At 37.9% G+C, this 27,707-nt stretch overlaps 1 protein-coding gene across 1 annotated transcript; it reads right to left on the reverse strand.

Moving 5' to 3' along the window:
- Positions 1 to 1,139: 1,139 nt before the first annotated feature.
- LOC123666007 (monocarboxylate transporter 12-like) lies at positions 1,140 to 27,003 on the reverse strand. The gene is made up of 18 exons (XM_045600221.1): positions 26,998 to 27,003; positions 25,896 to 26,000; positions 22,590 to 22,712; positions 21,164 to 21,297; positions 19,844 to 20,037; positions 19,240 to 19,383; positions 16,240 to 16,306; positions 15,019 to 15,134; positions 14,312 to 14,452; positions 13,515 to 13,669; positions 11,357 to 11,432; positions 10,916 to 11,042; positions 9,544 to 9,696; positions 8,418 to 8,560; positions 5,937 to 6,042; positions 5,182 to 5,255; positions 2,535 to 2,681; positions 1,140 to 1,276 (listed from the first exon to the last, which is right to left on the reverse strand). Exons 1-18 carry the CDS (start codon positions 27,001 to 27,003, stop codon positions 1,140 to 1,142), a joined length of 2,148 nt encoding a protein of 715 aa, XP_045456177.1.
- Between the last annotated feature and the right edge of the window lie 704 nt (positions 27,004 to 27,707).

Below are 27,707 nucleotides of genomic sequence, written 5' to 3' on the forward strand. Positions count from 1 at the left end.
TGTCTTGCCGCTAAACGCTATTTAAAAATAGGGGTTCATGGTAGAGGGTTGAAAATTTAGGGTTGTATGTATTTTTTAATGTTGTATCATAAAAAAATAGAAATTAAAAATTTTGTCTAAAAAATAAAAATAAAAATTTAGGGGTGGACTAGTCCTAACATTTAGGGGGATGAAAAATAGATGTTAGCCGATTCTCATAGATACCGGATAAGCACAAAAAATTTCATCAAAATCGGTCAAGCCGTTTCGGAGGAGTATGGCAACGAAAACTGTGACACGAGAATTTTATATATTAGATTGTCAATCAATGACATTTAGGCAAATGTGTAACAATAATGACGCCTTCATGACACGAATTCAAGTGACATGTTAAAACTGTCAAAAATAATTATTACGAATGCTACCGACTGACCACTTTCATAATAATATACAAAATTAAGTTTACTGTTCGTTAGCCAATAATAACAGGTCTATTATAGGTAGATTATTTTTTTAATTTATAGTACTAATTACCGGGAGTTGTAATTTTTGATTGACGGTTGAGAATGACACTTATGTCGCTCTTCGAGTAGAAAATTCTTAACATTTTGTTAGCTTTGTACTAACGTATACAGATTAAATAAGAGTGTGAATGAAATAATTATGTTCGTTTGCAAACAAAATAAAAAACAATTACATCAACAAGTAATATATGGCGTAGGCTATGCGCAAAACTGTCAATTAAATATTCATTATTACAGATAGCATAAAAATTACGTCAGATTTCGATTTAAAAAAATCATCGAAAGCGATCCACCCAGTCAAAAATTATGCGGTAACACAAATATACAATCGAATTGGAAACCACTCCTTTTTTGACGTTGGTTAAAAAAGTTTAGTACTTAGAACAAAAGATTAAAACCGCAAAATTTTCATGTTATTTCGACGCTTTAAAATATTTACGACATTTAGATAAATCCTACTAAATTTTTTTTTAGATGGTCGCTTTCTTTTTGACAGATGTCAATTTTTATCCAACATGGCTGTTCTTCTAGTTACAGATGTCATTTGTTCCTAGGTTAGTTGTTTTCCAATAGTTTTTATATACTGCCGAAAAAATCGACATCTTTTAACGTCTTAGATACTTATTTTAGTGATATTCAATCGACGGACGATTCAGAGTCTTCGTTTTTAGTGCTGAGGTGGAATGCTATGACAGGGATCGAACCGAGGACCATACAGGAGCCCATTCCGTAGAAACACCAGGAGTAGCCGCCGGTGACGTCGCGAAGAAGGCCTGCAATATTACATATGAAAGTTATATTATTTTAAAATATTTGCGGTTATCAGGCGTACATGATAACAAACGGGACGGACGAAGTTAACGTGCTCTACGAGACACGGTGGGGAGACACACGAACAAGGACAGATACACAAATCGGACACAAATACGTATTTGCAAATACAAATATCGCGGACGTTGGTGCATAGGCGCTTTCATTTCAAGCTTTCGTTTTTTTATTCATTTTTTCATTTCATTCTTTCTACATCAGAGCGGTTGTCGATATCTTACATAAATTTAATAAAACCTTCGCATTCGCATCGCATCGCGTCAAGCATGTTAAATCCCACTGCTGGGCATAGGCCTCTTTCTCCATGTAGGAGAAGGATTGGAACTTCCTCCATCACGCTGCTTCACTATGAGTTGGCGGTTATATTCTTTACTACGATGCCGGGATTGACGGCTTAACGCGCTCGCCAAGGCATGGTAGGGAGACCCACAATGACAGACATCCATCCGAAAAGAAATATTCGTACAAATACAAATATTCAACCCGAGCGAGAATCGAACCTGCAAGCCGTCGATGTTTGAGGCGACTACATGCACCACACACCAGAGCGGTTGTTAATAAATCCATAATATATATATCACTTTTGTGGGTGTCTTTGTCATCTTACATCACCTAATCAGCTGACCCGATTTGGTTGAAATTTCGTGCGTACTATCAATGGAGTCATCGATGGTTTGAAAGTATAATTCGGTTACAAATTGGAGCCGGTATAAGGCGCTGCTGTTTGTATACGCTTCAGCCTGTGATATCCCACTACTGGGCATAGGCCTCTTTCCCCATGAGGTCAGACCTTAATCCACCACGCTGCTCCAATGCGAGTTGGCGGATATATTCCCTACTATGAGTAACGATCGCTATCAGGTGTACATGATAACAACCGGGAGCGACCGCTTAACGTGCTCTCCGAGGCACGGTGGGGAGACCCACAAGGACTGCACAAACACCCAGACCACGGCAAACACCTGTATGGCCAATACAAATGTTGGTCATGTGCGGGGATTGAACCCGCAACCACCAGCGCAACAGATACAATCCATGGCTGTAACCGTTGCGCCAACGCGGCGTCAACAATTAAATTCAGTAGCTGCTACGCCTGGCAGGACAACCTCTGCAGCGTCCGCCAGTATTTTGTATATTGAAGACAATTGTTACGAGCGCTGGCTCAACATTACAGTAACCTGTCACTACTACTGTACAACTCACCGGCAGTGGGCGGCACGGAGACGGCCGCCAGGCTCTGGAACATCCGCACGAGGCCGTACGAGGACGCGATGCGCGCGGTCCCGAACGCGTCCGCCAGCAGCACGGGCACCAGCAGGAACCAGCAGCCCAGGCACAGCCCGTACGCTCCTGCGGGCCAAGGCAACTAATTTGAGTACCCCTGGCGTTTTACGTGCTTTCTGCTCCGGGGGTTGTGGGTTCGATTTGGACCGAGTCTAGGTGTAATGTTTGTATTTATTTATAGATGTACTAGCTACTGCCATATATGTTATTAACCCCCTTAATCCCCTTAAAAACAAAATAAAAATAGCTTTATTCAAATAGGCTCCAAGAGCACTTTCGAATCGTCATTTTACAAATTAAAACTTTAGAAATTAATTATTATTTTTGTAAAAGTGAAGCTACCACCGATTCGGAACGTAGATTCTGCAGAGAAGAATCGGCAAGAAACTCCACAGTTACTCTTTTGATAATTGTGTTTGCTCGCAAACGAAAAAAAAACCGACTTCAATTACATCGACGAGTAATACAACGTACATCGACGAAAAAATAGTCAAGCAACTACGCGTTATCAAAGATTACTCAAAAAGTGGTTATGTGATCTCGATAAAATTTATATGTGACCATATGATAAACATCAGCTTTCGATTAAATTAAAAATTATAAAAACGGTACACCCAGTAAAAAGTTATTGCGGATTTTCGAGAGTTTCCCTAGATTTCTCTGGGATCCCATCATCAGATCCTGGTTTCCTTATCATGGTGCCAAACTAGGGATATCCCCTTTCCAACAAAAAAAGAATTATCAAAATCGGTACATCCAGTAGAAAGTTATGCGGTATAATACAACGTAAGTCGACGAAAAAAGCGTCAAGTAAAAACGCATTATTAGATATAACTCGAAAAGTAGTTGTTAGATCTCAAATAAATTTAAATGGGACCAATTGACACACACCACCTTTCGATTAAAATAAAATTTGTCAAACTCGGTCTACCCGGACAAAAGTTCTGATGTAACATACATAAAAAAAAATACAGTCGAATTGACAACCTCCTCCTTTTTTGGAAGTCGGTTAAAAATAATATATAAACTGTGTTTTAGTACGAAATTAGAAACATATTGCATGAAATACAGCGTCACTAAGTCCACACGCCTTTATCAACTATAAAATCCTGCACCAAATAATAAGCTTTATCTATTAATTTTTTTTTTAATAAAAACTTTAAATTTATGTCGAGACAATTCCAAAATTGTTTGTGGTATTTTATTATACATGCAAATACCATGACCCAGAAAGGAAATTATAATTATAAATTAGAGATATGAAAAATAGATGTTGGCCGATTCTCAGACCTACCGGATATGCGCACAAAATTTCATTAAAATCGGTCCATCCGTTTCGAAGGAGTATTGTAACTAACATTATGACACGAAAATTTTTAACCGAATTCCAAAAAAGCAGGAGATTCTCAATTCTATTGTATTTTTTTTATGTTTGTTACATCAGATCTTCGAACTAGATGGACCGATCTCGATGAAGTTTGTTTTAATTTAAAAGCGTTACGTGTCATTTGGTCCCATTTAAATGTAATTAAGATCTAACAAGTATTGTTTGAGTTACATCTAATAATGCGTATTTGCTTGACTATTTTTTTGTCGACGTACGTTGTATTACCGCATAACTTTTTACTGGTTACATAGATTTTTGAAAACATTTTAATTGGTCGAAATTAATAAGTACTCTTTTTATAATTTATCAGGATTTATCGTTTTTTTTTTAACGATTTTGATGATTTTTACTTTAATCGAATTTGATCGAGATCCGATGACAACTTTTTGAGTAATCTGTGATAACGCGTATTTACTTTACTGTCTCATCATCATCATCATCGTATCAGCCTATCGCAGTCCACTGCTGGACAAAGGCATCCACAAGTTGGCGCCAAAAATGGCGTGAACTCATGTGTGTTGCCCATAGTCACCACGCTGGGCAGGCGGGTTGCTGACCGCAGGGCTGGCTTTGTCGCACCGAAGACGCTGCTGCCCGTCTTCGGCCTGTGTATGTCAGAGCCAGCAGTTGGATGGCTATCCCGCCATCAGTTGGCTTTTCAAGTTCCAAGGTGGTAGTGGAACTGTGTTATCCCTTAGTCGCCTCTTACGACACCCACGGGAAGAGAGGGTGGCAATAGGAAGATCGCAGATAAATAATACTGCTCTCAAGCAGCGTTATGTTTCTGTGAGTAAAATCTTCTGGTGTTGCTGGTTATAGGCCACGGTAGCTTACAATCAAGTGGGCCGTTAGCTTGTTGTCTATTGTAGTGGCACAAGAACAAATGATAGAATCTATATACGTGATGCAAAAACTTTGTACCCCTTTTTGCAAAAATTGCTCTGACGGTGGACTATGAAATTTCGTTCACTTATAGTTTATATAGAGAAGGAGTGCAGAAAAAAAAAACATTACACACACCATCATGTATTTGACACACACACATATACTCTTTTGTTTAGATGTACCTATAGAAGTATAGTCTTTGACAACAGAATCTTAATAATGTTCAACCTTATAATCTAAATTAATCATGGTCGAATTCCGACCACTGGGCGACCACTAGTACAGTAAAAGTACCTGACGCGACAGCCAAACTCCACCACGACGACAAACTCGGGAGTGACAAAACAGCAATCCCGGCAATAATGATACTGGAAGCAAACCATTATTATATTCAAAAACAAACGCAACAAGTTTACAGCCAAATGTGAAAGTCAGAATATCTAAGACCGTATTGTCTTTTGGTCCGTCATTCCTGTCAAAGAATGTTCTTAAGAACGCAATAGGCAGGCACTTAGGACTATTTTAGAGGTTAAAATGTGTGTTTTTAACAAAGGTTAATTAGCTGACGCGATAGTCTTTATCCTTTTAGGCGAACTGTCAATACAAGTAAAATTATACAATTTTGGTTCAGTTTTTTAATTTTTCATCCCACAAGGACCATCTGCTAAGTTTATAAAAATCAGCGGGAATCGGTCCAGCCAGTCTTCTGTGCTGATAAACTTTAGCGATCATTTTTGAAGTGAAAACTTCTTTTGGCGCACCGCACACACACATTTTTTTGTAAGTAGTAAGTTAGGCTGATCCGTCACGTTTTGAAGTGAAAGGCTGGATCGGGTGAACTCGGGACCGCCGAGTGTACCCGAGCGAGAAAGACACAGACAGCTGGTCTTTGCTGTTGTGTCGTTGTGTTTAGTATATTAATTTATATAATTTGACAGATAATGTCGTGTCAGAAAAAAAAACTTAATTGAAATCGTGCACACCAGCGAACTCTATCATTTCTTTATAAATTCTATAGAGTGTACATATTTTAGACTAGTTAGTAGTACCTTAAAATATAAGCCTTTCGCCTGCAAAATAAATGCAAGTCACAGAGCCATCCCAGTCCGAGGCGGCCGCAAAGGTCCAACACGGCGCTTATCGCTACCAGGCGTCCTGGAATTGATAAAATTACTATTATTTTGTATGTTTTGCATGTGATGTAGGAATCTGAGGTAGGCCACAGCAGGAAATAACCTGTCATAGCCTGGAATAATCTGGAGCAGCCCAACTGGGGAAATACCTCGACCTTAAAGAAGAACACAGCTAAGTGATACTGCTGTCAAGGAGTGATGTGTTCCTGTGGTGAGAAAGGTAACTAGATCTCCTAGGTTGGTGATAGGGTCCTCCACCAATTACGCGCTTGCGATGCTTCTGGTGTTGCAGGCGTCTATAAGCTACGGTAATCGCTTACCATCAGGTGAGCCGTACGCTTGTTTGCCGACCCAGTGACATAAAAAAAGGTACTGGGGGGATTGGGTGTAGGGTTGGCAAAGCGCTTGTGGTACTTGTAATGTTGCAGGCGTCGCTACGATAAGCGTTTACCATTAGATTAGTCGTACGCTTGTTTGCCGACCTAGATGTACCGAAAAAATATTTCTTTTTAAAAATATATAGTTATAGATGACTTGGATTTTTCCAAATAATTTATATTCTCTCATATGTACTTGTTAGGAAGCGATTAATTTTTGTTATATACATTTATATAATTTTTATATTACTTTGATAATTATATTTGCTTGCAAGGGAAAAAACGACTTCAATAATTACAACGACAAGTAATACAACGTAGGTAGACGAAAGAAAAAGGTCACGCATTATTAGATATAACTCGAAAAGTACTTGTCAGATCTCAAATAGATTTAAATCAGACCACATGGCACGCACCACGTTACGATTGAAAAACAAAATCCTTCCAGTCAAAAGTTCTGAGGTAACGAACATTAAAACAAAATGGCAGTTCTAGGGACTGCCGATAGAAGTGAAAACTTAAAGCTTTTCGTATTCAAATTTGAAATTTTACAATGATTGAGGTAAAATAATCAATATCTGTGATGTCGGTGATTCGAACTCATAAGATTTTACGCAACCAAAAAGTGCCCAACGCGACTAACGAAGTTTTCACTTTAAAAAAATACAATCGAATTGAGAACCTTCTCCTTTTTGGAAGTCGGTTACAAAGAATTACTATTCTGCTACTACCAATTCTTCTTAGTAGAAATCTACCTTTCTGTGAGGTGATGACAACCACCCTTCTGGTTTAGTGGTGCCTATGTCATGTATGTGATTAACCGCAAGTGACCGTCGGTTTGCGTATTCGATTACCGCCCGGAATGGATATTCGTATTGTAAGGCTAACTCCTGTGTCGGGGGTCCGTAACATACACAATACACAAGCACAAGTGCCCAGACCACGATATACATATGGCCACTATATGGCCAATACAAATGTTTGTCATGTTTGAGATCGAACCCGCGACCGCAAGCACAACAGCCAGTGCTGTGACCGCTATTATATAATTGCTAATATTAGCAAGTTAAAGCCGGTTTCACCAGTTGTGGATAACCCTATCTGAGGGATAAAGATATCCGACAGATAAAAAGTTTTTAATGCATTATAATTTTTTATCGAGTTTAACTATATTTATGACCGCCAACCCGCCTGCCCAGCGTGGTGACTATGGGCAAAACACATGAGTTCACGTTGTTTTTGGCGTAAACTTGTGGAGGCCTATGTCCAGCAGTGGATTGTATAGGCTGTAATGAACTATATTTATGAGCCTTTCCTCCACTGGTGACAAGAGGGCTGGTGCACTTTTTGCCCGGAGAATCAGCATAGCGATTCAACGAGAAAATGTTGCCAGCATTCTTGGCACAATTCCACGCGGACATGATTTGTACCAAAACTATCTGTAAATATTTAGTTCTTAAGTTGTGAATTGTAGATATGTATAATGTTTAACACACTTGTGGGTCTCCCCACCGTGCCTCGGAGAGCACGTTAAGCCGTCCCGGTTGTTATCATGTACACCTGATAGCGATCACTACTCACAGTAGGGAATATATCCGCATATACTGGAGCAGCGTAGTGGATTAAGCTCTGATCCTTCTCCTACATGGGGAAAGAGGTCTATGCCTATGGGATATTACAGGCTGAAGCGTAAGCGTATGTTTAAATAAAACTTGTGTATACATTGTAAGTATTAAAACATTATACATGAAATAATTGTGTTTGCTCGCAAACGAAAAAAAAACCGACTTCAATTACATCGACGAGTAATACAACGTAGATCGACGAAAAAATAGTCAAGTAACTGCGCGTTATCAAAGATTACTCAAAAAGTAGTTATCAGATCTCAATGAAAATATATATAAAAAAAAAAAAAATACAGTCGAATTGAGAACCTCCTTTTTTGTAAGTCGGTTAAAATGAGATATTTTTCTTCGCTAAACTAAATCAATAACACTAAAAACTTAATTTTTTTTCTCACCAGCGGCCGCTTTACTGTGGCCAGCCGCCACGGTGTAGGCGGGCAGGTAGTACAGCGCGTACGGGGACCCGCACGACATCAGGGCGACGGACGCGCACAGCAGACCGAACCGCCACGACTTCAGCAGCGATACGTCGAGGTATCTGGAAAGTAAATTGCGTTCCAAAATCAAATTTTTAAAAAAGGAATACGTTAGTGAACAAAATATTAAGTGTTCAATTTGGATAGGTTTTAAGCACGGTCTTATATACGGGTCATGCAACTAAGCCCAATCTCAATGGTGAGAAATTAGCTTAATGTCATAACTTTTCGTTCGCGTCAACGCCATGGTACGTCACTGCTATCGCTGTGTGGTTCATTGTTAATTGGTTATATTGAGTGACGTTTCATTGTAATTGGTTATATTTTAAAACATAATCCTCATGCTTTGGCGGTCGTAAATTGAAAAAAAAACCCAACAATTAAGCCGATGTACCCTCACTACTGCAGTTGCACGACCTGTATATAAGACCATGGTTTTAAGTAATGTAGACATAAGTAAACTACTATTTTTTGATAAAGATAGAATCCTGGGTAAAAACCAGAATATGACAAACATATCTACAGTATCATCCTCGTGATTGCATCAAATTATCCTCAGTGACAACCACAACCCATTAATAGACTATCTTTTGAAACAGTAGAATACCAAAAACTGTCAAAATCTATAATAATATCGACCTGGATGCTGTGTGGTTACGGCATCAAAGAATATAGCTACCCCTCTCTTTCCGTGGGTGTCGTAAGAGGCGACTAAGGGACAACACAGTTCCACTACCACCTTGAAACTTAAAAAGCCGACCGATGGCGGGATAACCATCCAACTGCTGGCTTTGAAATACACAGGCCGAAGATGGGCAGCAGCGTCTTCGGAGCGACAAAGCCAGCCCTGCGGTCACCAACCCGCCTGCCCAGCGAGGTGACTATGGGCAACACACGTGAGTTCACGCCATTTTTGGCGTGAACTTGTGGAGGCCTATGTCCAGTAGTGGACTGCGAAAGGCTGCTGTTATGGTATGATTTTTATCGACCGCTAATTACATACTTGCACTAATGGTCCACCTAAAATAATCAGAATAATTCTCACCTGGATATTTTCTCGACGCACCCTCTCTTCTCCTTTTTCTCTTCCGCGTCCTCTTCTTTTAACTCTTGCTCGTCCTTCTTCACACTGTTGACCGGCTCCGACAGCTTGGCTTGTATGATCCTACTTGGTAACGGAGGCTTGATGTATAAGGACCTGCGTGAAATAATATTGACAATGTTGAAGTCTTATTATTTTGTATTAAGGCGTTTACAACGTTATCTGCTTAACCAAGTTGTTGTCCATTAGTTATGGTTTAAATACCTGTAGTGTGTTAGCTCATTATAGCGTATTACATTATATTAGCGTATATACATATATCCTAAACCCAAGTATAAATTACGTGAGTAACATATTAATAATAAAGTAGTCTTACTAAAGCATTCGACATAGTTTGATTTCCATCTCCCATTACAACCCTTATATACTATTAGCTAAGAAGAAGAACATGTTTTGTCGGCAGCTGATAAAGTCCCAGATACTGTCACACTTTTATACTTAGATTATGGTATCAGGGACCGCACGCATGTTTCAATTGTAATGTTATTTAAAAAAAAAACGTGAAAAAAAACTTCTTTACGCACGCTTGACTTGGAGAGTAATCTGGTGAATGCGTGACGAGAGCGTTACGAAAAGTGTAATTGGACGAGGCGAACGGAAGTTGAGAGGGAGATATAAGCTAGTGATAATAGAAGAGAGAGAGAGAGTTACGTTTCGTAAGTTTTACTTCAGTCGTGTGGTCTAAAGCACACTCGCTTTTTTATCAAAAGCTGGTGCTAGTTGTGTGGTCATATTTAAATTTGGAAGCAATTTGACTGGTATTTTTTTTATACCACTAAGTTGACGAACAAGCGTACGGCTCACCTGACGGTAAGCGATTACTGTGGCTTATAGACTCCTGTAACAACTAAGCATTTCAAACGCGTTGCCGACCTTACCCCCAATCCCCCGGAAGCTCTGGTCACCTTACTCACCACAGAAAACAAAACAGCTTGAAAGCAGTATTACTTAGCTGTGATCTTCTGTAAGGTCGAGGTACTACCCCAGTCGGGCTGGTCCATATTTTGAGCAGGAAATTTCTGCTGTGCCCTACCTCAGTTAAACGCATTTATCGAGGAAGGCTATAGGCTTTATATTATCACGCTAAGATCAATAAGAGCTAGTATATATGTACACTTAAGGTTATATACGGAGTAATACCTAAAACTACTGTACCGATTTCAATGAAATTTTACACAGATATGTAAACTATGTCCTTAAAATATAGGACATATTTTATTTAGATTATTGACCACGATATTTTTATTGCAAAATAAAAGAAAACTTAGGCATTAAGTTCACCAGGTCAATAGGTCAGCCAGTATTATTTTCTTACCGACTCAGTGTCCTCCCCCTGGCTTTGTAGACACACGTGCTGTCTGTCGACAAGTCCTCGACGGAGTGCAGGATCGATGACGAGCGGGTCGGGCGTAGTCGTAACCTCGCCACTTCCTTTGGTAAACCTGAAATTACATATTGTTAACCGACTGTCAAAGAAGGAGGATGTTCTCAATTCGATTGTACTTTTTATGTGTGTTACTTCAGAACCTTGGATTGGGTGGACCGATTTCACGTGGTTCCATTTAAATTTAATTTGAGATTTAACAATCACTTTTCGAGTTGTATGTAATAATGCGGATTCACTTGACTATCGTTTCCGTCTACCTGCGTTGTGTTAATGGTTGATGTAATTGAAGTCGGTCTTTTTTCGTTTGCAAGCAAACACAAGTTTTCGAACATATTTATGGTTTGTAAAGTTTAAGTGATCATAGCTTACCGACTACTCCGAGTACATCGAGACCTTCCGAATCTTCGGAATCCGACATCTGTGATGGTAGTGGTGGTCGGGCAACCTGAAAAGTAAATAAAAAAGTGTGTGTATTTATGTACGCTCGTAAGAAGTCATACTTCATTGGCTGCTAACTTCACGTTGCTAACTTCTTGTATGTTGACTAGCTAACTTCAGGTTGTCGGATTTTTATTATGGTGTGCGCGCGCATCGTAAAAATGTAATCTCATCATTTTTTCCTAACGCGCTTTCACGTAACATTGTATTCGACGTTTCATTGTAATTGGTTAAGAGCCATTTCACAATTTTACGCTCTGCAAGTTTAGGTAAATTTGGTCGCATCGCGCGAATCGTACGAGCCGCGCGATCTTTGTGCTAGTGAGTATAGTGTGACAACCAAAAGACTATCTTGATCATTTTCTGATGTATAATAAAAATTATAACTATGGTATAAAATGTTTTTTACATAATTAATTTGTTAAAAATTTCAAGTGTGTTATATAACAACAGTCAATAAATTTAAAATAAAAATAAAAAATCAATTTTATGAAACAATTTTTTTTAAATTGATTTAGTTTTTTCAGTTTACGAATGAATCTAATATTTACGATATGAATAAAATAGCATTTTATGACATCGACACCGACAAACATATTAATTAACAAATAACAAGACAAACAGATTGAAATGCCTATTTGTATTGATAGTGTGAGAAAAGAAAATTAAATTATACATTTGTTTACAGAAATTATCATTATATTATTTTACAGTCATTTTCGTAGTATGTTTATTTTATTTATATTTTATTATGAAAGTATCAAATGCGTTTTATCCGCTATAACAACAGGCGCTTGGCGCGTGTGAGCGAAAGAGACGGCTGCGCAGAATTTGGCGTGGACCTTACCTCTAAGAGCGCTAGCGCTCGACTGATTTACCGGGCTTGATGCGTGGCAATATATACTATCTTTTTATTATTTAATATAAAATGTATTAAAAATAATTACATCTTTTAATTATTTTTTTTTTTTGTATTCCTTAATGATGTAAGTTTACTTTGATGAAGATAGTTCGTTAAAATTTCTTAGTTTTCTAAGAGAAATATCGCTTTTAAAATTGTACTTATTTGGAAAATATTCGTAACTTTAAATTTTTTTTATCGTTTAATAGAGATACAAATGGAATAAAAATCTATGATAGTGTGCAACAAAATTATATTCCACATATTATGATATTTTTTTAAAATGGTTTCAACGTAGAGGTTATTGAAAAGTAGAACTTCAAAGTATACATTGCGACCGTTTACCCAGGGAGGAGGCTGATGAAAAGGTTAATAATTTTATACACATAATATAAATCAAAATTCTGATCTGACTATGGACTACAACAAAGGTTGCTCTATTATATTTCAAGAATATAAATTACATTATTGCATCCAACACTGAGATTAACGACGTCAAAATATTACAATTTCACGGATTGTTACCGATTTTTGTGAAATGGCTCTTAATACTAATATCATAGAGAGGTAAAGTTTATAACTTTGTTTGTATGTAGGGGGTAATCTTCGCAAATACTGATCTGATCATAAAAATTCTTTCACTAACAGAAAGCTACACTATTCAGGAGTGACACAGGCACACACAGGATATATTTTATTGTAATTGAACAAAAATTCAGTAAATAAGAAAAAGATTAAAATATAACATCAAAATGGTAAATAAATTAGCACCATCTCTCGCTATTAGAAAACAATTTATTAGTCTTTCGACGTTATTAATTTAGTCTTATTTTAGTCTATCGACGACGTTTTCTCAATTTTTGATAGATGGCGTTGGAGCAACATATTATTTATTTAAGTGCTATAAAAATTGTTCTGTAAAGTATGTTATTTGGTTAATATAATAATAATTAGCACCCAACGAAGTGGGCACGGGTCGGCTAGTTGGTTATATTTTAAAACATAAATGCGTGACGTGTGATAGAAAAAGAGACAAAATGCTATTCTGTCATCGTTGCACGCCAAGCGATCGTCATGCCTCTGGCGGCTGTAAACCATTAAGCCGACGTACCACTGTAGTTGCCCGACCCGTGTATAAGACCGTGGTTATCCGCAATTGGTGACAAAGCCCATAGTGTATTTACCAACCTCGATGAGACTCGGGTGTATGATCTCACTCAGGAAATTCGTTCGTTTGTCTTCACTTAACAATGCGTTCTTCTGGTTCAACGACAAAGTCAATTCTGTTTCTGGTTGGAAGAGGTTCTGTAACTTGTTGTCCTTGTTTTGAACTATTGGTTTAACTGAAAGACAAAATAATTATTTTAATAATAATTGTGATGATGGAATTCTAGAGAAATCGAGGGAAACCCTCGAAAATCGTAGTGACGACTAGTGCGTTTGTTAATTTTTTTTTTTTTGTCAACTTAGTTATATTACTTGACTTTGTAATTGAAGTCGCTTTTTTTCGAGCAAATAAAATTATAACCGACTCCAAAACAAGGAGTAGGTATTCAATTCAACTGTATTTTTTTATATCTGTTAGCTCATAACTGTGTGTATCGATTTTGATGATTCTTATGATGATGATTATTATTAACTCTATTTAAATTTGATCGAGCTCTGTTGAAAAATTTTAAGTAATATGTATTGTAATTTACTTGTTGATATAAATTTAAGGCCTTTTTGTTTTATTTGAGAACATACATAATAGTACAAGTTTTGTTTGTATTTTGACACAAAACGAAGAATATAATTTCATTGCCATGTTGTGTTTCTGTGTTGGTTAAGGTAGCCAGAGCTCCAGAGGAAGGTCGGGGGTGTGGTCAGCGACGCGTTTGCGATGTTTCCGGTGTTGGAGACGTACAGGCTCCAGCACTCGTTTACCATCAGGAGAGCTGTGTTTGTTTTTTTTTTAAATAAAAACGAAATATGTGGCAGAATACCTTCCTGTATGTCGTTCAGCAGCGTGGTGTTCTCGGTGGTGGTGGTGGTGGTGGCGGTGGTGGTGACGGGCGAGGCGGCGCGCGGCGCGGGCGGCGGCCGGTACAGCGTCGCCGACACGCACACGTGCAGCATGCCGCCGCCTGCACACACGCGCATACTGCACACGTCTACACTGTGGCGCGATGAGCTCGTGTGGCACTCTTACACACACACGCACTCCCCGCACATACTGCACACGTCTACACTGTGGCGCGATGAGCTCGTGTGGCACTCTTACACACACACGCACTCCCCGCACATACTGCACACGTCTACACTGTGGCGCGATGAGCTCGTGTGGCACTCTTACACACACACGCACTCCCCGCACATACTGCACACGTCTACACTGTGGCGCGATGAGCTCGTGTGGCCCTCTTACATACACACGCACTCGGCATAATTTCATTTTTTTTTCCAAGAATGGTGCATAACTTTGTACCGAGTGGTATAGGTAGGAAGGAAGACCTCCCCCCCTACCAGATCCTCCCCCATACCAGACCCTCTCGCCCAAATTCGTGCTAAGCCATTCTACGTCCAACCCATTTTACATGTTTATAAAAATAAAAAAAAAACAATGCACACATCAATTTGGCTATAACACTGGCGTTGAGTCCGCGTCCTATCTTAGTAAAAGACGACCGTGTGTGTCTGAAGCATGGCTCACCTAAAAGCAGAACGGTTCCGTGCAGACCATACGTTTCGACCAACTTTTCGATCAACATCGGAAAAACGAAACTTCCAGCTGCTGTCCCGCTCACACATATGCCATTGGCTAATGCTCTGAAAGATATAGAAAACACGAAAAATTAAGAAGGACATTCTGTAAATATCCTTCTACGTATTTACGTACTAGCTTTTACCCGCGACTTCCCTTTTTGCAATGTAACTTCTAATATCGTCAAGAATATGTATACGAAGTTTCATGATAATCGGTTAAGTAGCGTAACAAACAAACTTACATTCATTCACATTTATAACATTACTAGCTGACCCCGCAAACGTTGTTTTGCCATATACATATGTTATTAGCCCCCTTAATTCCCCCTTTATAACTTAGGCGTATGAAATTAGATGTGGGCCAATTCTCAGACCTACCCGATATGCACACAAAATTTCATAAAAATCATTACAGCCGTTTGGGAGGAATATGGTATGTACAATTTTTATTTTTGTGTTACCCACAATTAGGAATTCTAAACATTTTTGAATATCATATCAAAAATGTTTAGGAATATGGTAACTAAAATTGTGACACGAGAATTTTATATATTATAATAAGTAAATAAGTAAATAAATATTTACACAATACACACACGGTCGTCTGTTCCTAAATTAAGCAACTTAATGCTTGTGTTATAGGTAACAGCCGACTGGTATATAGCTACATATTTTTTTTTCGATAAACATACTTATAAATAATAGATATATAAATAAATATTTATATTACACCCAGACTCGGGGTGGGAATCGAACCCACAACCCTCGGAGCAGAAAGCAGGGTCACTACAAACTGCGCCAACGGGCTAGTCGAACTCGTCGTTATATATTATGTGTTTTCCAACAACATCAGTAATTAACTATATATACCTACACTATCTTAATGTATCTAAGACTACTTTAAATAATATTGAGTTAATTGAAATTGAGTAATTATTACAAAACCCAATAGGGTTCCGATAGATGGCGTTGCGAGAAACGTAACGAGGTCATTCGTTCAATAGATTTTACTTCTCATATTATTTTCATACCGGGACCTTATATAGAAATCCATTCTTACGGAGTAAGCTCCAATAAATTCCAAAACTGTTCCATTGTATTTAAAGTTAATGAAACTTAAACAAAATTGAATGTGTAAAATGAAACTAATAATTTGATCGCTAGTTACCTGTGTTTATCGAAATACTGCGACACTATAACGATGCCGGGAGTCGTTGACAGACCGCCTCCGATACCTGAAAAAAGCTTATGTCAATAACTGTATATTCTATAATAATAACAATAATAATAATAAATAATAATCTCCTTGCCGAGGTGTATTCCTCCACCCGCTTATGTTGACATAATTATGTAAGTATAAGTATAATATATAATTATGTATCTATTGTATATTAAGCGGGTGGAGTGACATCTAGTCACATAATAATAATAACTTTATTTGTTAATCACACAGATCCAACACACACAACATATACATATAACACCCGAGACAGGCGTTACATTCAAAGTCTTAAATCTAACACAATATTTGAGGAAAAAAAACAATAAAAGAAGATAGTTGCGCAGGTAATATATTCCGTGCATTTTAACCGACTTTAAAAAAAGAATGAGGCTCTCAATTCGATTGTATTTTTTTATGTATGTTACCTCAGAACTATTGACTGGGTGGACTGATTTCGATGATTTTTCTTAAATCGAAAGATGGTGCGTATCATGTGGTCACATTTAAATTTAATCGAGATCTCACAAGTACGTTTCGAGTTATATGTAATAACGCGTATTCACTTGACTATTCTTACGTCTACCTACGTTGTATTACTTGTCGATGTAATTTAACACAATTAAAAACTCTCGTATCGTGGAATGAATAAAATAATAGAAACACATGTTTATCTTTATACCAATACATTATCTATAATAGAGAGGGATATTACATAATTTTTTACATTTGCTGAAGATCGTGACACGATCAACAGTACACTTTAGATTCTATAAAGGACATACAGACAAACATTCATTTATATATATATATATATATATATATATATATATATATATATATATATATATATATATATACTAGCTGTGCCCGCGGCTTCGCCCGCGTTGAAATTAGTGTGTAACAAAGTTTTCCCGGCAAACTACCAGTGAAACTCTCATCAAAATCGGCTTAGCCGTTCCATAAACCTTCCTCTTGCCAATGGTGGAGCCCTCTCTCCAATGGTGAAACTGCATGAAATCCGTTCAGTAGATTTTGAACGAATCGATCACATACACTTTTGGGGACTTTGTTTTATAATACACTAACTGTTGCCCGCGACTACGTCCGTTTGTTTATGAAGATATGCATTACTATTAAGATGTTTAACGCAAATTATTTTTTTATTTCGTCACTTGAAATGCTTATCAAACTGAGTAACTTTTTAAAAGGCACAATTCGGTATAATTTAATAGTTATTTTTATAAAACCTTTCTATACACAATATTTTTAGTTTTATTTTCAGGCTGTATATGTTTCATACAAACTATCAACCCCAATGAAACCCCCTTAGCGGTGGAATATCGTAAAATCCGTTCTTAGCGGACGTCTGCTAACTATAATCTACCTCCCTGCTAAATTTTATCTTTGACCAACCTGGATGGATAGACCATCCAGCGGTTTTTGAGTTCTCGTGATGAGTGAGCTAGTGACCTTTCTCTTTTATATATATAGATTACTATGCATTATTTGGACACCTTCTCACCATCTATAGAGCATATATTTTAAATTTCAAGTCTCTTACTTCAAAAACATAAGACTTTCATACAAACTTCCGACCCCCGTTTTATCCCTTTAGTGGTTTGAATTTTGTAAAATCAGGATGATTCGATAAATCGGATGTCTACGCCCTATAAGGAACCTACCTGCTAAATTTCAAGTTTGTAGGTGTTCCGGAGATTTCGTGAGGAGTGAGTCAACCTACCATCCCCCGTTTTAACCCCAAAAGAGAGTTGGTTTCTAAAGATACATTATTTGGACACCTTTTCATCATCTATAGAGCATATATTTTAAATTTCAAGTCTCCTACTTCAAAAACATAGAACTTTCATACAAACTTCCAACCAACCCCCGTTTTACCCCCTTAGGGGTCGAATTTCGTAAAATCCGTTATTAACGAATGTCTACGCTTTATAAGAAGCCTTCCTGCCAAACTTCAATTTTGTAGGTGTTATAGTTTCGGAGATTTCGTGATCAGTGAGTCAACGTACCATCCCCCGTTTCAACCCCAAAAAGGGGTTGATTTCTAAAGATACATTATTTAAACACTTTCTCACCATCTATAGAGCATTCTTTTTAAATTTCAAGTCTCTTACTTCAAAAACATAGGACTTTCATACAAACTTCCAACCCCCGTTTTACCCCCTTAGGGGTCGAGTTTCGTAAAATCCGTTCTTAGCGGATGTCTACGTCCTATAAGGAGCCTACCTGCCAAATTTCAAGTTTGTAGGTGTTATAGTTTCGGAGATTTCGTGATGAGTGAGTGACCTTTCGCTTTTATATATATTATTATAGATATAAAGTGAGGTGGGTAACAGCAAACAATATCTTGCTGAAAGCTTGGATCAGCCCCACTGTGGAAATACCTCATCCCTTCAGAAGAAACAGCCAAATAACATGACCCTTTAAGTAATTTTGCATTCCTAAATTAGTAAGGTGGCCAGAGCTCCAGAAGAGGATTGGGGTGGGGTTGGCAACTCACTGGAAATGCCCCTAATGTACGGTTCTGCCAGCGGACCGTAGCTTATTTTACACCTTGTAATAAAAAATCATCATTACAGCCTATACAGTCCACTGCTGGACATAGGCCTCCACAAGTTTACGTCAAAAATAACGTGAACTCATGTGTGTTGCCCATAGTCACCACGCTGGGCAGGCGGGTTGGTGACCGCAGGGCTGGCTTTGTCGCACCGAAGACGCTGCTGCCCGTCTTCGGCCTGTGTATTTCAAAGCCAGCAGTTGGATGGTTATCCCGCCATCGGTCGGCTTCTTAAGTTCCAAGATGGTTGTGGAACCTTGTTATCCCTTAGTCGCCTCTTACGACACCCACGGGAAGAGAGGGGGTGGCTAAATTCTTTAGTGCCGTAGCCACACAGCCATACAGCCATACATACATACAATATTATTTACCTGTCATAACGCCAAAACTCAACAGTAAGTGCAGCAGGCCGGTACTAAAGAACGACATGGCCAGGCCCGTGGCGCAGAACAAGCCCCCGATGAAGACCACCAGTCTACATGAATACTTTTCACATAGAGCTGATGAAAGCGGTGCTGGAATAGCGAAAAAAATAATGGTACAATTTTTTTTTTTTTTATATCCTTTTCTTTTTTAGGGACTTTAGTCTTCACCAAAATACCAGTCCCATCATACCCTAATTCCCATTATGTCTAAGAAATGGAGAAATAATAGATGGAAAATAAATGGAGAAAGAATGGCTGGTAAGCCGACTGTCACAGCTAAATTTTTTGAAGTGAAACTTCTTAAGGCGTATGATGGTAAAATTTTTACGGATGAATTTTACGAAGATGTGCAACGTTTTGATGAAACAATATATATATATATAAATACACATATTACAGCCAGACTCAGGCGGGAATCGAACCCTCAACCCACGGAACAGAAAACAGGGCCACTAGCCCACTACAAACTGCGACAATGGGCTAGGCGACATGTTTTGACTGTTTGACAAAATCGTAGATCCAGACTACAAAAATAATTGTTTACACTCACCCAGTGCAAGGCAAAGCGTCGATAAAGCGGCGGGAATCCAGGACGCGACGCTCTCCGAGGAGTCAGGAAACGTTTCCATAATTTCAACGTAAAGTACTCCGTACGACTTAAAAAGGCCTGCGACCCAGAACTGGACCATGAAAGCGCCGAATACTACAACCCAACCGTAACCACCGTCTGGTGGAGATGTGATGCTGGAAAGATTTTAAAAAACATATTTTAAGATATAAAATCAAAAATAGCGCTTCGTCTATGCCTCGTTGTTATTCTTTCACAGTGGACTTGTAAAGGTATACGGTTTTCGTCGACCTACATTTTATTACACCGCATAACTTTTTACTGGGTGTACCGATTTTGATGATTTTTAATTTAATCGAAATCTGATGGTTATCGTGTGGTCATATTTAAATTTCATCGAGATCTGATAACAACTTTTTGAGTAATCTTTGAATAAACTTGACAATATTCTCGTCTTCCTACGTTGTATTACTTGTCGATGTAATTGAAGTTGTTTTTTTTTTTTCGTATGCGAGCAAATACAATTATTTATTTCATACTTTGAGTTTCATTGTGCCTCGTACCACGCTGTGCTCATTACCGATTCTCACTTTATTGATTACGAGAACTTTATTATCTCCATAACCTTTTTAACCGACTTCAAAAAAGGAGGAGGTTCTAAATTTGACTGTATTATTTTATGTGTACCTCATAAATTTGTACTTCGTGGACTAATTTCGATGATCCTTCTTTATATCGAAAGCTAATGCTTATCAGACAGTCCCATTCTTTGATTGAGATCTGACAAGTACTTTTTGAGTATTCTTTGATAACGCGTATTTACTTGACTATTTATTCGTCTACCTACGATGAAGTATCGTCGATGTAATTGAAGTCGGTTTTTTGACCCACATCAAAAAGGGATGAGGTTAATCAATTCGACCATATATATATACATTATGTATGTTCGGGGATAACTTCGTCGTTTATGAATCGATTTTGATAATTCTTTTTTGTTGCAAAGAAGATATCCCAAGTGCGGTGCCATGAAAGGAAATCCAGGATTTGATGATGGAATCCCAGAGAAATCAAGGGGAACCCTCGAAAATCGTAGTGACGACTAGTGCGTTTTTTTCGTTTGCTAGCAAACACAATTATTTTCATTTGCGAACAAACACACTTATACACATTTATTTGTAAATTCTTTTTATATAGTGTTGTCTAATAAAAAGTTGTTATTATGAATTTTGTTTGTGTGTGTGTGTGTGTGTGTGTGTGTGTGTGTGTGTGTGTGTGTAACAAAACTATATAAGTTCATCTCACTCTGTGGATTCGTTGTGAGGCCGTAATTTCCTCGAGGCGGCGAGCAGCGGGCGCGCGGTGACCGACGAGAGCGTCAGCAGCGAGTCCTCCTCCTGGTCGGTGGGGGACATCGCGGACAGGTACGCGCCGACTTGCTGGCGGGCAGGTAGTCAATTACTACCTACAGCTTGTTCCATCTACCTATCTCTGGTTTGACTACTAGCGATTGTTTTTGACATGCCTTATCGTACCTCCTATAGCGCTAATTCGTTTTGATCAGATCCTAACTGAGGTAGGGCACAGCAGGAATTTCCCGCTCAAAATATGGAGCAGCCCGACTGGGGTAGTACCTCGACCTTACAGAAGATCACAGCGAAATAATACTGTTTTCAAGCAGTATCGTGTTCCTGTTGGTGAGTAGGGTGACCAGAGCTCCTGGGGGGATTGGGGATTGGGTCGGCAACGCGCTTGCGATGCTTCTGGTGTTGCAGGCGTCTATAAGCTACGGTAATCGCTTACCATCAGGTGAGCCGTACGCTTGTTTGCTGACCTAGTGACATAAAAAAAAATCTTGTCGTGAATACAATGAGCATTTCGGTAATTTTGGTTTATTTCATTTTACCTTTAGCTGAATATGAAAAGCAAATGTCGAATTCAATAAAAACGATTTAATGTTGAATGGAATTTATTAGTGGTTTGTATTTGGTTGACTTTTTAATATTTATCATTGCATTATCTGAATGCTTTTGTGTAATAGTAATTAGTGGAGTTTGCTGGATTTTGTGCAATTCGTTTGTGTTAATTTTAATATGGATACCTGTATGTTTATTTTTCAAACATTAATATATAAATATAAAAAGATTGATTAATTATCAAAATTATGTATATGGCGGATTTAATTTTGAGACAACGTCAACATGATTGACGGTCGGAAAATTTTATTACTTATTTAGTTCGAATTATTCGCACGGGTATTGCTAGTAAATAAATAAATAGATAATTTGTATGGAGTTTGAGTCAAAATACTATCGCTAGTAAACAAATTCAGAGATGGATAGAGTATTGAAACTGGCCGATCAACTAATCTAATAGCTATCTAAATATAAATTAATCATCAAGACGATCAAAGCTAATGAAATAACACTGCCTTCAAACTGTGTTGTGTTTCTGTGGTGAGTGAGGTTAACTGAGGTAGGGACACAGGAAGAAATACCCAATTAAAATCTGGAGCAGCCCGACTGGAGAAGTACCTTACAGAAGATTACAGGAAAATAATATTGCTTTCCAGTGTTATGTTCCAGTGGTAAGGTGACTAGAGCGTTGACAGGTGGAGGATGAAAACGCGCTCGCGATTTTGCAGATATCTATAAGCAACGGTAACCGCTTACCATCAGATGAACCGTATCCTCGTTTTCCACCTTATTCGTATTAAAAAATCTCAACTTACAGTAGCTAAAGGCAGCTCTAGGAGCAAGCTGACAGGTCTCTCGCGGGGCTCGATGCGTTCGCTCTGCTCGGGCGGCGCTGACTGAATCGACAGCAGCGATCCCGCTTTATCCGGGGACAAGACCTAAAAAATGAAACAACATTGAATTTAGGGGATTATTTGGAAATCACAGCTTGCATTCGTCTGGGCATGCTAGCGAGTATATCTTTTATGGTTTCTTGGGGAATACGTTCCCAATCCGCGGTAATCACATTCTTTAGCTCTCTGATGGTCTGCGGAGCCGGCTGCACTGATCTCACTCGTCGCTTCAGAACGTCCCAGACATGCTCTATGGGATTGAGGTCCGGACTTCTAGCTGGCCAGTCCAAACGGCGAATTCTGACTTCTAGCACATACGCTTCCACATCGCCAGACGGGCGGGCGCAAGCGTTGTCGTCCATAAAAATTGAGTTTTCGCCAAGAGCGGTTAAAGCGGGTTGTGCATAAGGAATTAGAACTATCGTTTTGTATCGGTGTCCAGTCAGTGTACCATTTTCGATGAAGACTAACTCCGTACGATCCATAGAATTTATTCCTGACCAAAACATAACAGAGCCCCCTCTATAAGGTGTGATTTCTTCAAAACATGCCTCTGCAAAGCGTTCTCCTCGTCTACGTAACACTCGCCGACGTCGGTCTTCAACATGCAGCGATATCCTGGCTTCATCGGAGAACACGAAAACGATCATCCCGTGGTTCGATACATGTCTTTCTGCCAGAACCAGGCCTTCTCTTGGCGGAACCGATCTCTTGATAGCGCTGCCAGGTCCTTTGAACTGTCGACCGACTCACATTTAGCCTCTGAGCCACGAGGCATTGACTGCAAGCTTCTTCAAGCAGCGCAATAATTTTGCTCGCTTTTATCACTTTATCTACCGTTTTCGAGATTGCTAAACAGCAGTAACAATATTTTTAAATGTCAAGGACATCAGATAATTTAATAAAAATTGACAAAAAGTTAATTAGAGTCGATATTAACTATAGGGAATTCGCGCCACAAAATGTAGTTAAAAGTTGTTTTCTTTGAAAACCAGGCTCAGTCAAAAATTTGAATTTCGAATGTACTCTTATAAACATTATGGCATTTTTATAACTGGCCAGTAACATGTTCAAATGATTAAAACCTTTTTGGTATTTTATTTTTTTTTAATCAGGAAGAAAATCGAAACCGCTCGTTTTTTTTTTGCAAATGAGTGTATATACACTAGCTGTGCCCACGACTTTGTCCGCGTGGAATAGTGACTTTGCACAGCAGTTTTTGGATATATCGTTTGGTTAATTTATAACCCCCGACGCAAAAAGAGGGGTTTTATAAGTTTGACGTGTCTGTCTGTCTGTGGCTCCGTAGCTCGCGAACGGATAAGCGATTTCAATTTGGTTTTTTTTTTTTTAGATGAAAGGTGAGTGAAAATCGGTTTAGTCGTTTCAAAGTTGTGGGGGGTGAAAGTGGGGAGGAATAATCGAATGTCTACAAATATATAAAGTATAAAATATAAATTAAATTAAAAATTAAAAAAAAACCCCGACACAATAATCTGAGTTGCCTTTAAAAAGTAAAAAATATTTAAAGAAACTCAATCAAACCACTCCCAAACCTAACAATTCAATGACAAATAGTCTAAACTAACCCAAATTAATTAAGCAACAGATGAATTTAAAAATAAAATTAAGAAAAGAAAACTTTTATAAAATTACTTCAAAATATTGCGTTTCGGATACGACCGTCAACGACGTCTGCCCAAATAATAAGGCTCGGGTAAAAGACTTAGGTAGGCATGTGATACTAATAATAATTGTGTTTGATCGCAAACGAAAAAAAACCGACTTCAATTACATCGACGAGTATAATACAACGTAGATCGACGAAAAAATAGTCAAGTAACAACGCATTATCAAAGATTACTCAAAAAGTAGTTATCAGATCTCGATGAAATTTCTATTGTGACCACATGATAAACACCAGCTTTCGATTAAATCAAAAATTTTCAAAATCGGTACACCCAGTAAAAAGTTATTGCGGATTTTCAAGAAGTTCCCTCGATTTCTCTGGGATCCCATCATCAGATCCTGGTTTCCTTATCATGGTACTAAACTAGGGATATCTTCTTTCCAACAAAAAAAGAATTATCAAAATCGGTACACCCAGTAAAAAGCTATTGCGGATTTTCGAGAGTTTCCCTCGATTTCTCTGGGATCGCATCATCAGATCCTGGTTTCCTTCGTGGTACTAAACTAAGCATATCCCCTTTCCAACACAAAAAGAATTATCAAAATCGGTACATCCAGTAGAAAGTTATGCGGTATAATACAACGTAGGTCGTCGAAAAAAGCGTCAAGTAAAAACGCATTATTAGATATAACTCGAAAAGTATTTGTTAGATCTCAAATAAATTGTCGAAATCGGTCTACCCGGTCAAAAGTTCAGATGTAACATACATTAAAAAAAAATACAGTCGAATTGAGAACCTCCTCCTTTTTTGGAAGTCGGTTAAAAAAATAAATAGTAGCTAATAAATAACTTTATACATAATACACAACTTTTTACTGGGTGTACCGATTTTGATAATTTTTAATTTAATCAAAAGCTGATGCTTATCATGTGGTCAAATTTAAATTTCATCGAGAGCTGATAACTACTTTTTGAGTAAAGTTGTATTACTTGTCGATGTGATTGAAGTCGGTTTTTTTTCGTTTGCCTGCAAACACAATTATTTAATATCATATCAAAAATCGACCGTTCCAGCGGGGATCGAACCTGCATCTCCGACTGACCGTGTCGGTGCTCTAGCCAATTAAACTATGGAATGATGTATTAGCTAGATTGAAATTTTTGATTGATGATTTTATATTCGGTCTAAGCGACCGTGGCGCCGTCTATAGTGAGTTCTTTACAGAAACCAGTAACTATTCAAAGTTTATTATTACAATGAAAATCTTTGACAGGAGACGACACCGTGCTATTTTTTAATTTGTATCATTTTTATTTTTGTGTTACCCACACATTAGTAAATCGCTTAGAAAATCAAGGTTGTAGTGACATTTAAATTTGTTTTAGGTCTGATAACTACTTTTTGAGTAATCTTTAATTACGCGTATTTATTTGACTATTTCTTCGTCTACCTACGTTGTGTTATTTTTTTTATCAATTATTTTATTTACGGGTGACACAATTATTGATCTAATAAGTAAAAAGTTCTGACGTAAGACATAAAAAAATACAGTCGAATTTATAACCTTCTCCTTTTCGGAAGTCGGTTAACAACATACCTCAGCGATTGGGTCCGCCGATAACTCGATGGAGCACGAAGCCGGGGCCATTGTCGTCGGTGGGGCTGATGAGCCGAGCACCAGCCCGTCGAACTTTGACAACTCCTGCAAAGAGTTACAATTTGAAAATGTATAATTAGGAACCGACTACCACTACTACATTTTTTTTATATGGGTTACCTCATAATTTTTTACTGTTTGGGCTCATTTGGATGATTCTGTTTTTGAATTAAAAGCTGGCGCTTGTCATTTGCTCGCATGTATCCATAATTTTTTCGAGATCTGACGAATACTTTATGTCTTATCGCTAATAATGCGTATTTACTTGACTATTTTTTCAACTACCTACTAAACTTACTAGTAATTTTCATTACTTGTTAATTCAATGCAGGTATAACGTAGTTATAACGTAAGAGAAGAGAAGATAGCCAAACACGAACACAGGTATCACCAGGCGGTCTACTAGTTATATTATATTAAAAAAACCATTAACTTGTAAATACAAGAAGACTCTTGAAAAGCTGTTAACAATAATTGTGTTTGCTCGCAGACGAAATTACTTCAATTACTCGACTAGCCCGTTGGCGCAGTTTGTAGTGGCCCTGCTTTCTGTGCCGCGGGTTGCGGGTTCGATTCTCACCGAGTCTGGGTGTAATATAATATTTGTATTTATATATGTATTATTTCTATGTATATTTATCAAAAAAAAAAAATAGTTATAACCTGTAACACAAGCATTAAGTTGCTTACTTTAGGAACAGACGACCATGTGTGGATGTTATATGATATTTATTTATTTATTATTTCATTACTTTGACAAGGAACGTGAAGTAGGTGGTCGATAACACTCAGATCTCAATCAAACTTGAATGGAACCATACGACAAGTATCAGCTTTCAATTAACAAAACAATAATTAAAATTCGTACACTCAGTAAAAAGTTATAAAGAAACACACATAAAAAAGTGTACTTATGTACGCACGTAAGAATTATACTTCATTGGCTAGCTAACTTCAAGTTGCTAACTTCTTCGTTGACTGACTAACTTCAGGGTGTCGGTTTTTTGCGGTGGTCGCATCGCGCGCGCGCGTTCTTATTTACTCTCATTTTTAACCGACTTCCAAAAAAGGAGGAGGTTCTCAATTCGACTGTATTTTTTTACAACTACTTTTCGAGTTATATACCTATCTAATAATGCATTTTTACTTGACGGTTTTTTCGTCGACCTACGTTGTATTATACCGCATAACTTTCTACTGGATGTACCGATTTTGATAATTCTTTTTTTGTTGGAAAGAGAATATCCCTAGTTTGGTACTATGGTAAGGAAACCAGGATCTGATGATGGGATCCCAGAGAAATCGAGGGGAAACTCTTGAAAATCCCTAATAACTTTTTACTGGGTGTACCGATTTTGAAAATTTTTGATTTAATCGAAAGCTGGTGTTTATCATGTGGTCACATATAAATTTTATCGAGATTTGATAACTACTTTTTGAGGAATCTTTGATAACGCGTAGTTACTTGACTATTTTTTCGTCGATCTACGTTGTATTACTCGTCGATGAAGATAATTGAAGTCGGTTTTTTTTCATTTGCGAGCAAACACAGTTATCCTCTAACACGCCAAAAGAACTATAATTTCAAAAATACAGTCTTCTTGAGCTCTTCCTTTTTCAGAGTGGATTAAAAATCTTTAACTTCTATGTTAAGAAATACTCTAAAAAGTTTTGAAAGAAAATAAAAGTTTTCTACCTCTTGTGAATGAAGGAATGTTAAGAATGGATGTATCAAAACGCAGTATAGGTGCC

This window comes from Melitaea cinxia, chromosome 25 (assembly GCF_905220565.1).
Source record: "Melitaea cinxia chromosome 25, ilMelCinx1.1, whole genome shotgun sequence".
Taxonomy (NCBI): Eukaryota; Metazoa; Arthropoda; class Insecta; order Lepidoptera; family Nymphalidae; genus Melitaea; species Melitaea cinxia.

Excerpts from the sequence above, each read along its gene's own strand:
- LOC123666007 (XM_045600221.1), bottom strand. Across the intron at positions 5,256-5,936 it reads CGAAAGGCTTATATTTTAAG|TATCATTATTGCCGGGATTG; the intron begins GTACTACTAACT and ends GTTTGCTTCCAG. Across the intron at positions 1,277-2,534 it reads CTCCGTGCCGCCCACTGCCG|GCCTTCTTCGCGACGTCACC; the intron begins GTGAGTTGTACA and ends GTAATATTGCAG.